Source organism: Liolophura sinensis, chromosome 1, assembly GCF_032854445.1.
Source record: "Liolophura sinensis isolate JHLJ2023 chromosome 1, CUHK_Ljap_v2, whole genome shotgun sequence".
NCBI lineage: Eukaryota > Metazoa > Mollusca > Polyplacophora > Chitonida > Chitonidae > Liolophura > Liolophura sinensis.
The window spans coordinates 67,356,558-67,368,564 of record NC_088295.1 but is presented as its reverse complement, the minus strand read 5'-3'; the positions used below and the strand labels follow the sequence as shown (position 1 = coordinate 67,368,564).

At 41.0% G+C, this 12,007-nt stretch overlaps 1 protein-coding gene across 1 annotated transcript; it reads right to left on the bottom strand.

Moving 5' to 3' along the window:
* Positions 1–3,324: 3,324 nt before the first annotated feature.
* On the bottom strand, positions 3,325–11,576 carry LOC135463513 (uncharacterized). Its single transcript, XM_064740775.1, has 7 exons — positions 11,541–11,576; positions 9,596–9,733; positions 6,822–6,940; positions 6,112–6,178; positions 5,545–5,658; positions 5,095–5,179; positions 3,325–3,467 (listed from the first exon to the last, which is right to left on the bottom strand). Exons 1-7 carry the CDS (start codon positions 11,574–11,576, stop codon positions 3,325–3,327), a joined length of 702 nt encoding a protein of 233 aa, XP_064596845.1.
* Positions 11,577–12,007: the final 431 nt, after the last annotated feature.

The window sequence follows — 12,007 nt, the reverse complement described above, 5'->3', positions numbered from 1 at the left end:
CAGACCCCTTCCCTTTATTTTCATTTAAATTATTTCTTTATCTGATTGGTGTTTTATGCCGTACTCAAGAATATTTCACTTATAGGACGGCGGCCAGCATTATGGTGGGAGGAAACCGGGCAGAGCCCGGGGGAAACCCACGATCATCCGTAGGTTTCTGCAAGACTTTCCCACGTATGGCCGGAGAGGAAGCCAGCATGAGCTGGACTTGAACTCAAAGCGACCGCATTGGTGAGGGACTCCTGGGTCATTACGCTGCGCTACCGTGCTAACCAACTGAGCCACGGGGGCCCCCTCATTTAAATTAAAAACAATATAACAGGGTGGGGATTAGAACTGTTTATATTCAGAAGGCAGTTTTTTTTTACTAAAGTATGGCGACACTGCTTTCAGTGTCGCCATACAGATTTTAGTAAGTTGCCCTTCAGCTGCCAGTGCCAATACAGAGAGTTCAAATATCGATATCGAGAATGGTTTCACAAAATCTCAGCCCATTTATGTCCACTGAAATGGTAATTCAACTGTCTGTACCATTCTTCTCTCCAAAAAACATCATTTGACAGACTTTTTGTGGTTGGTGGCATTTAGTTTGCCTTTGCTGTGAGTGTAACTTTTGTGAAGTACAACAACCTTGAAGGGATGTTAACAATAAACTATTCATGTATATATTATATTTGTTTTTGCAAGGATAAGGAATCTCTGGAATATCTGAAAAAAAAAACACAAAACAGCAACCATTGACTTGTGAATCTGTTTCTAGATTTACACTGTTTAGAGACCACTTTTGCCTCTTAAAACAATAATTTGGTTCTGTAGTCTTTTACTTTCACAACATAGTAAACGACATTTATATGAAACATTTTTGCAGGTTAGTTAAGTAAGTGAGTAACTGTTTTTGAAATAGTTATTAGCCTGAGTATTAGATTTACAAAACGTAAAGAATATATCTGTGGCCGTCTTGCGATTCAGAGCTTCTAGGTCATTCGGCCTAGCGGGCTGGAATAGTGGAGAGGTAGTTTTTTTTATCATGGCTAAGTCACTGCATATCACCACAACCACAGCACATTTTAATGCCTTACCCGTCTTATTCAGGTGTTCTCTCGTGACCAGCACAAAGAGAAGTGTTAAATTCCCAGGCATCAAAACCAGAAATCACTGTATATGGACATCGTGGTTGTAAGAGGTCACATTGACGGTTGAACCAAAATAGCACAGCGTGCATTGGCTCTAGCAGAACGAGTGTAACTGATAAGTGTTTTTGCAAACTACTCTAAATCAGTGAGCTAACTGTAGTAGATCATTTTGGGTAGCACATTTGTGGCTAGCGAGGTCTGAAAATGGTATATTGTCTTCGCACTTTTCGAGAGGGTCGACAAAACAAGTGAGCTCGCTAAACAGCCTATTCTATCAGGTCTATGAAGTTGTGATGAAATTGAAAATGGCTTCAGACGAAAACAATTTCAAGTCAATCAACCAACAACTGCAGAACCTGTAAAAACTGTGTCATACCCCTACCAATGAAATAGTCGTACATGATGCCTGATTCTAGGTTATTAAGGACAGGCTAAGACCCGACATTTAAAATATATTCTAAACGGCATTTTGTCTGATTATATATACACCTCAACATTTCAATACCCATGCCCAATTTCTGAATAGCAAATGAAATGGTTCGAAGATACCATGGCGTGTTGCTCATATATCATCGTCAACATATTTTCCTTCGAAAACATCCTTGACACAGTAGTTGAATGACGTAACAGGCTCGTATGTACTGGAGCCGTCCAGACATTTGAATTCAAAATCATCGGCGGTTAACGGAAAGAAAACCAGGGACTGTCTATCTGTTCGTCTGGATTCCAGATCAGGGGGGATAACTACACGGTGAAACTAGAGGAAAGAAAAGGAAACTGCTTAATAATGATGATCTTTAATGAAAAATTTAACGATGAAAAAAAAAAATAATTCAAACTTGGAGCGGAGTGAGTAAGTGAGTGAGTACTCAACAATTTTTCAGTCATGTGACAACGAAGGAATCCTTAGAATGCATGTAATGTGCCTCTTTGTTGCAGGACGGATTTCCACCACTCTTTTATCTAGCGCTGCTTAACTGAAACGACTTACCGCAGGCAAGTAAGATGACCCGCCCGAGCCATTATACTGATACGGGTCAACCAGTCGTTGCACTGTCCCCTGAAGGCCAAACGAGGAAGTTACAACTTCCCGTATTAAAGTCTTAGGTGTGACTCGACCCAGAATTGACCCTAGATGTACCGCTCCCGACGCGGATGCTCTACCGACTGTGCTATCGGTAACTCGGAGCGGATACGAAATGGATGCAATTTATTACTGTTATGCCCTCAAATATGTGGGAGCGAAGAAGATAAAGGTGAAAATCTCTGAAACAGGTAGGCCTACATTGTAAAAGCCACACGTCAGTCAGCTGGGGAAATTCCAATATGTTAATGAGTGAAGACGCACTAAAACGACCATTTATGCCCACCCCCAAATAGTGTTTAAAACTGCAAGGAATTCACACAGACATGCATTTTACATTTGTTTTGATGATTGGCGATTGACGTGAATGTGTCAGAATTACCGCAGCTTTTAGCCTGTCGCTGGTCCATCTCTGCATGAGTTTGCCGACTACCATGATCACGGTGCCCGGCATGTACGGTATGGCTATCCACTCTCCGGATTCTCGCCTCACCTATACATAGACCAATAAAAAATTAGCTTGGCACAGAAGACGGAAGTTTGAAAATTTAAAACAGGTATGCAACAAAGGCAGATATATGCTAGAAATATCAGTACTTAATAAAGTGGCGCAATGGAGGAATGTTTAAAATTGTCTGCAGGGTAGTAGCCCTGCTATATGTAGGCTTATATATGCCAGCCGGTTAATGCCATCAGTGTACCTTCGTCCTATCGTTTCACCGCCCGACGATGCAACAAAGCGATGGCACGATAGTACGAAGATATAGCACGACAGTCCCAAGCGATGAAATGATATATAGTGCACAGAGATTACACGATACTGTGAAGCAATGGACTATCGTGCCATCGCTGCATTCCATCGATTCATGGCCTCAAATTATCGTTTCATCGCTTCGCATCAGTAACGTTCCCCGTCGAACGATTGTATGATTATGGCCATGTCTGACTTCTACAAAACACAGAAAGCCTTTAACTCCGTTGTAGCTCTTTACATTGAGGATACTTTAGCTATTATGAACGCGCCCGCTGCATGTAAACTTCCATTCGTTCATCCAAGATAGGTTCAGCGATACAGCAACGTTTTGCGGCAAGGGCAGGGCAGTGACGCTAACCCAGAATACGGACATAAGGTAATCGATAAGAATGAGTGTGTGCGATCACCTCAAGTCCGCCAGCACTGTCCTGGTAGATAAAGGACACGGTTCCAGAGTCGTAATGCTCTACGAAACGAAGCTGGCCGGGTTGAGGTACTGTGAAGGAAAAGATACATGCTTGCACTCTTCTGTATAGTCTTATAAATAGAAGTACAGTGCGCTTCTTAAGGTCGATAACCTGTTGTTTAAGTATAAAAACAAAAAACAAAGACATGCAGCATCTGTATCCTGAAGGGGAGGGTGGCTGGTGGACGTGGGGAAAGGGGGTATTGAGGGCTAGTAAGTGTGTGTGTGTGTGAGGGTGTGTGTGCGTGTATTTGTGTGTGTGTATTTGTGTGTGTGTATTTGTGTGTGTGTGTTTATGTATGTATGTATGTATGCATGTATGTATGTATGCTTGACGTTTAACGTCGTACTTAACAATTTTCCAGTCATGTAATGACGAGGAGTCATTGGGCGTATGTACCAATACTATGTCTTCTTGTGGCAGGGTCGCCAAAGTGCTGCCGCCACTGCAGTATCCTGCCAAAAGCACCACACATGACACCTCAGCCCATCGCATTATACTGACACCGGGCCATCCAGTCCTTTTTCTTTACTAAGCGAGGCAGCAGCATTGGGGGCTAGTGGTTAATTCTCGCATAAAATTAGCGGGTGTACCTCACGACGATTTTTTGTATTCGTCATTAAATTCCCCATTAGACTTACGGTTGGAAACCCATTGGAGATAAGTTTATTCTCTTGTATAAGGCTGACTAGAAGGGATACTATAACAACAGTATAGCCTCCAAACATTTCTGGCGAACTGGTTCACGGCCGTTGTTGTTGTACTGAACTTGGGTCCATCGAAAATGCGAATGCTTGGCAGCACGGGGATTTAACACATGATGAATTTTTGATTTATATATTATGGTTAAGTTTGTTTACACAGTCACAACGTAGCCATGGTATCCTCCCTATACACGTGTTATATGGTTTCCATTTTTTCCTGACGCTTTTCGCAAGGACATTTCATCTAGATAACCAGTGAGATATCGCGGACGTCAAGGAATCCACTGCGCATACTCAAACCAGTGAGATATCGCGGACGTCAAGGAATCCACTGCGCATACTCAGTTACATGCCATATTTCTAATAATAAATCTTCCACCAATTCTGTTGATGTATTTTCTTACGTTTGACCACATTGGTCTAGGGCTAATGGAACTCATGATATGACCATGGTCATGATGAATCTGTTAACAGTGAGCTGCGCATCATTTTTCAGGGGCACTTCTAGGCTTGTGCTGTTTTAGTGGCACCTGGAGGACATCACCCACACATATTTGGTGGTAGAAATGTTCAACGTCTTAAACTTATACAGACGAGATTTCTTTAGCATCGTGGGCAATGAACTCTCAAAACTTTAGTTTACCGGAGGACAAGAGAAATTCATGTAAGACGAATAGATAGCCAAATGCATGGAATAAACTGCCCATGTGTGGACATGACTAATTAAATACACGATCATGCGATTCAAATTTTAAATTATGGAGCTCTTGATACCAGGAAACAAGATGGTCATTTAACATAGTAAGGTCCCAGTTCCAAGACTCAAAGCCCACATCAGCAAAACTCGAGATAAACATAAAACTTCTTTGTTGTAACCCTTAACAAGGACGGTAAAACGGTTTGTTAAGAACTGACCGTGATTTACTGTTGGAACAGAATCACTGTTACTTACCGAAGTCATCGGGGTAACTATGGTACAGAGTATTTCGAAATTCTCCATAGTCGAACACGTGAGATCGTCTGATGTAACCAGGGTCCTGAAATGGAAACTTGTATGTATGGATGTTTTGGTTTTTAACGTCATATGGCGACGATTAGTCTGTATATACTGTGTCTTCTTGTGGCAGAGTTCATGCCACCAAAGTGCTGCCGCCACTGAAATATCATGCCTAAGAGTGTGACAGCATACATGACACCCCACCGAACCACATTATTCCATCAAGCCTTTGATATGACCCAACCCGGGTTTGAATATGAAACGCAAGAAGCAGGAAATTAAAAAAAAAACTTAAAGCGAATTTAGTACGTTATCATTTTCGGAAGCTTTTTTCCTCCCTGAATACCAGAGAATAAACTCTGAAAATGACACATCGGTAACGGTTGTTTCTTATTGTAAACAAACCTTTAATCCAAGTCCGACCCCGAGCACGTCACAAACACGGTAAGAAAACTCCTGAAACTCATAGAACACGTCCAGAGAGGCGGGTTTGAACTCAGACACTTCCTGAGCCCACAGCTGAAATATAAAACAAGTCATGTATACACATAATACTATTTACATATTTCAGTGATGTAATCTGTCGTCGAAGCCAAATTTAAAAATCACTCTCATATCAACACATATTTGCTTTATAATTAAAGTCTGAAAAAATATCGCAACAAATATAGTGTATTCATCTTCTCTGTCGTCACCAATAACTGTTAAGGCGGAAAGAACATCGTCATTATCGATATCACCTTTATCAAAGTCATCATCATCATCATCATCATAGGTATCAACAACCACGTATACTAAACTAACTGATATCACAAGAAATTTTGTAGTAACATGTACAGAAAGACCGCTGAAACTAGTCAAGCGTATGTCCAACATTCCGCACTGAAAGCACAAGGTGAAAATTCAAGTTGATTCGGCTTCCAGCTATGTTAAAGCATTAATTCGCCATGGGCGCATGATTACGCAACGTACTTCGTCAGCATATAGGGGACACGCCATGAAAGTCTCGTACCTTTCCACAGAATCCACGTGCTTAGGCCTAATCAAACAAAAATATACAAATTTAGAGATATAGCTTTATACCGTAACATTTACCCTACTGTTGTGAATGAATGAATACTTGGGGTTTAACGTCGTCCTTAACAATTTTTCAGTCATCTGACGACGAGAAGTCAGTAAGTGTGTGTACATATACTGTGTCTCCCAAAAGCAGGGCGAGTCCATGCCGCGAAAGAGCTGCCACCACTAAACGCCCCAGTGCTGAGCGCCAAACGAGGCAGCGACAAATTTCTGTTGTCTTGGGTATGACCCGACCCGTGTTTGATCCGGTGTCTGTCTTAGGATTCCGTCATATCACGTACCTGTAATCTTATGATTATGCCTTGCCAGGTACCTGTACTCTTAAGATTCTTTCAAACGACGTACATTTAACCTTAAGATTGGACCATACCAGGTAACTGTAATCTTAGGATTCTCTCATACCGTGTACCTGTAATCTTAGGATTCTGTCAAACGACGTACCTGTTTTCTTAGGATTTTATCATACCAGGTACCTATCATCTTAGGATTCTATCATACAACGTATCTGAAATCCGGCGTACTTGTACTGCTTACACTGAAATTTGGCCGAGCCTGCAAGCAACAGAACATTCTGGGTGAAAGTCTGATTGGATGGGTTTTACCTTTCGATCTCTCTGGTACCATATCCATGAAAAACAGCGTTGGGTTTTCGAATGTACTTCTTCTTTACATCTTCAGGCAGAGCAAAAAATTCTCTGGTCACATCAAACAAGTGTCTCATCTTGAAATGACACAGAAATATAATGTTTCAGTTTTCAAATCAGTAGGTTAATGAAGTCAAACGTATTCAAAGTTTGCTGACAACTGTTGCTATGTCTTTGTTGTTAGATGTAGTTCAATGTTTCATTTGTACAAGGTTGTATTAAAGCTGGTTGTGTTATTTTGTCTTGCCTTTACATTTATTCATTACGCATGCGCACTGAGGCACTGAGTTCAAAACTCCTTCAGCACTATACTTTAATACTTTAACATGGGCAATTACAAGTTGGTGAGACGCGAGTAATAGATCAGGTCAATTTCGCCGTTTGTGGGTTATTCTTATAGGGAAGGGGCGGCGGGTGAGGCGGCGGAGTGAATTCTGGGTTATTCTTATGGGGAGGGCGAGGAGGGGCGGAGGGTGCGTAAGGGTGGGGGGAAGGAGGGGTGAGGGTACGTAAATGGGGCGTTGTGATTGGTGGAGGGGTCGTGCGCGAGCGATGACGTCATAGGACGCAGCATGTCATTAAAAAATAAAAATAAGTTGTAGGCCTTACGTATTTTCCTTATGTTTTTTTTTTATATCATTCCTATATCATTATATTATTACGCTCGTTAAAAACACTACAAGTAGGTTATCGGAAAAATAGGCCATCTATTTGCTACATGTCACAAGATCTTGTGTATAACACTATGACTAGCGAAAGTTGACCGAGTGGTGTACATGAACTTTTGTCAGCGTTGTAAAATTTTGGTGAATAATAGTGGCAAAAGCTGTTCATATTCTCACCATCCTTTTCTTCATTTACTATGCTTTCGTCAGAAAGCGTTCATTAAATGAGAAGGTGTAAGTTCTTTTAAAGTTTACAGTTACCATAATGCTTGAAACAAAAATAAAACTTAAATAACCTTGAAAAAATGTATACCTAAGAACAAATATTGGCACAAGTCTACACTGACCTGCGAGCCAAAGCTATATTTACATGCTTCTGGGGAAAAGGTGGAGGGAGGGGTATGGCGGGTTTAGTTACATTTACATTATCACGCTTAGGTTACTTTGCTGAGCTATGAACAATGAACAATGTATCACTATATAACTTATTTTCAGCACTGTACTATTACCAGCTAAAAGTAAGAGCAAAATACTGATCACTCGTAGTCATTCGATTCCATGACAAAAATGAAGAATAGTAGTTGATCTATCTACTGGCTAACTTTCACCTTCTCAGCGCCAACGGTCCCATGACGTTCGCAAAGTGACATTAAAACGAAATGTAATACCAATTACATGTATAAGAAAAACTGTTAATCGTAGGAAAAACACTAACATCACTTTCGTCTTCTGAGGGTCAAACTATATATGTTATCTTGTTTGTTTCAATATTAAAAAATACATGTAGGTTATCTCATGACGTAAACGACCAATAGCGAGCTTTTACATTTCTCGACCGATCTGCATAAAATCTGCAAACATGATACCCCCAGTATGTCTTGTACATTTTCAATGCAATCGGATCAGCGGTTCTGGAGCAGAAGGGGTTTTTTTCCTTCTGGATTTCCATACTTCTCCAAGCTAATTAAAGATAGGGACCTCTGTGGCCGAGAGACTTTGCACGCTTGCTCGGCGCATTGACCCGTGAGCCTCTCACCAATGCGGTCGCTGTGAGTTCAAGTCCAGCTCATGTTGGCTTCCTCTCTGGTCGTACGTGGGAAAGTTTCGCGTTTCTTCTTTTCCATAATCATAAACTTTTTAGATAGCAGACTACCAGAAAAAAGACGAAAAAAAGTTTTTTCACAATATATGTACGGTGATCCATTTGCCAATAAAATTTCCTCATTAGACGTTTTACGCAAAAAGATGGTTTAAGCTTATCAATAAAATTCGAAATTACTGCTAAATCACGCAACTGGCTAAATAGCACAAAACGTCAAAAACTGCTTTATATGTTCGTTATTAAAAATGCCAAGTTTGTTTTTTCTGCTTTTCCGCTTTTGGAGATATTGCAGTAGATCTGCCTGCTGATCAATTTTCAGCTTCATAACTATTACGGTGTCCGGTCACGTGACATTTGAAAATGACACTAAAATAAGTTTTAATTGCAATTTAAAGAAAAACTACATCGTGGGGAAAAACTACAACCGCGGTTGTCTTCAGTAGGTCAAACTACATGTCATTGCTGTCATGTTTTTTTTTTTTTCTCAAAATTTAACCATAGCTCATCAGGTGAATGAAACGACCAATAACGAGCTTCAACATTTGTCAACCGATTTGCATAAAATTTCAATCTTAATACCCCCTGTAGCCTAGTACATGCATATCAGTTTTCAACGCATTCGGATCAGCGGTTCTGGAGAAGTTTTTTCCCCAGGTTTTCATGCTTCTGCGGTATGGCAGAAAAGTGGGTTACAAGTGCTTAAAATTTTGTTCTCCAGTGGGTAGCCCAAGCGACATGGTAATGATCATGTGTGTAGAAAGTTAACAGCTGTGACACGCAGTTTTCTTGCAAACGAAAAAAAAAACCTGTTGTTAGAGAAGAAATAATCTGCAGGGAGAACAATCGTCTTCCAAGGGAAGGTTGAAAGCATAATAAAGCAAATCTTTTTCTTTATCAAACTACACATCTGAATACTTAACCTTCTCTAAACACATCCCATGATTTTTTAAATAACAAACACCAACTTCTCCTAAGGCCTCCATTAGCTCATCAGCCAATGGTTTCAATTTGCCAGTCTCCCGCAACACCGGCGATTCGCTAGCTTTAACATCGGCAATGTTCAGGCTGGAAAAGTCTACAACTGGGAGGTTAAATGACGTCATCTGAAAAACCAATGGTTAAGTATCATCATAGATGATCGATGGGTTTTGAAAGATATATTTATGTAGACGATATTTTCTGATTTTATGCCCCATCATACTCTGTCGTAGCACAGGGGTATGTCAAAACTTGGCAAGAACTTCATGTTTTCTGAAAAGTGCGCATACTCGGATTCTAGATCGTTGAGAAGTTGCAGTTGATTTTCTTGCACGTGTATGATCAAATGCACACTGTTTAAGAGAAGGCGACATGTTAACCTAACCTTACTCTGTCGTTCGAATGGCGTGTTAATCTCGATCAAATCTCGCACTGTCGTCTGAATGGCGCTTGAATCTCAACTAAATCTAGCGTTTCCGACTAAATGTCGTCCGAATCTCGACCAAATTTCGGCTTCCTGTCTAGTCAGGGCTATCAGCGGCAGGTTCGCGTCCCTGTTTGCAACCCTCAGCTAAGTGTCAGCGTCAGCACATTCAAGATGGGTTATTCTTGGCCGCATGTACATCCATGAACTTAACTCCATATGATATAGCTTTCTATTGCTTACCAAGCAAGCTGCAAAGAATTAAATTCAACAGTCTGTGTCAAAGGCTCCAACAGGGGATGCATGGTTTAACATATACTCTACATGTAATCAAAAATTGCGTACCTGGGAAGGTCTGCCAACAACCTGTGGATGGTCATGGGTTTCCCCCGGGCTCTGTCCGGTTTCCTCCGACTATAATGCTGCTCGTCGTAGTATATGTGAAATATTCTTGAGTACAGCGTAAAACATCAATGAAATAAATAAATATATTTGCACAATGTATGGCAGTCACTGTCTGCTCTATACGGCATTTTGGGTAATTCTAGACCAGTCACGTCTAATAAATTGCAATTAATATCGCTGCATTTGTTAATACCTAATTCGGTTAGTATAAAACCCTGACTGAGGTAAATTGACAATAGGCCGTATTTTACTTGTGACCATTTGCTATCTATCACACTGTCGTCGCTACTCTGCTCTGCATCAGTGAGTGATTGGGCCCTCCGGATATTGTACACACAGATAAAACTATATTTTGCCCTGGCCGGGCCACTTAAGCTTCTCGATCTGCTCAGGCAAGGCTGGCCTATTGGTCTTGGTTTTTTTTTTCTCGACCTGTTTTTCTCCCACCATAATGCGGACCGCCGTCGTAAAAGTGAAATATTCTTGAACACAGCATAAAACACCAAATAAATAAATAAATAAATAAACGATTATTTAAAACAGAGACTGCATGCTGCACTGCAATGAGCATGTTTTTGATTGTTATCAAAGGAGAAGCGCAGGAGTTCGTCTTTTTATTCATGTTATCCTTTTTCTTTAGTTATTGTTGTTTTTCATCATCATCACCATTATTATTATTATTTTTATTTTATTCCTGGCTTACAATTAACAGTAAACGGTATGTAAGTAGCTACTATATGGCTCTTTCACACCACACCCCCACCCCCCACCAACCCCCCCACACACGCGCGCGCGCGCATTCACACCCACTAAGTTATATGGGTCACCAGGCAAACTCTCCGCCTGTAGCCCCGACTAGCCTGGACGGCGAGATTTTGTCGAGATTTGGATGACAGGGCAACATTCAGACGACATTTAGTCAAGAACGCAACATTTAGTTAAGATTTCAAGGCCATGCAGACGACAGCACAAGACTTGGTCGATATTAACCCGCGATTCGAACGACAGAGCGAGAATAGGTTAAAATGTCACCCTCTCAACTCAATGTCGTTTAAATCTCGCCTGAATGCCGCACTGTCGATCAAATCTCGTTCAAATATCACCTTGTTGTCCGAATGTCGCTCGTTATGAGACTTCATCTTCGGTATATGGTTAATTATTTTGTAGAGAGAGCAACAATCTGACGAGGTTAAAAAAATAGGCGACATTCTGACGAAATTAAGTCAAGATTTGATCTATATTCAGACGGAATTTGGTCGAGAATTGAACGAAGGAGCGAGATTTCAACGAGGACGCGAGATTTGCACGAGATTCTCGACCAAATGTCGTTGGAGTCTCCTGGGAATCTCGACTGAATCTCGTGTTGTCGTCCTAATCTCGACCCAATCTCGACTAAAAGTATCGCAGTTCATGTTTTGGGAAATATGTAGGAGAGAGCTTTGCCGCATCCGGCTTCCATACTCAAATACATCGCTTTTTAGTATTATCCAATGCATTATTAGGACCTGTATTAATACAGGCGCTAAAATACCCATGAAATTTCATTTGCTGTGATGCTTACCTGCGAGTC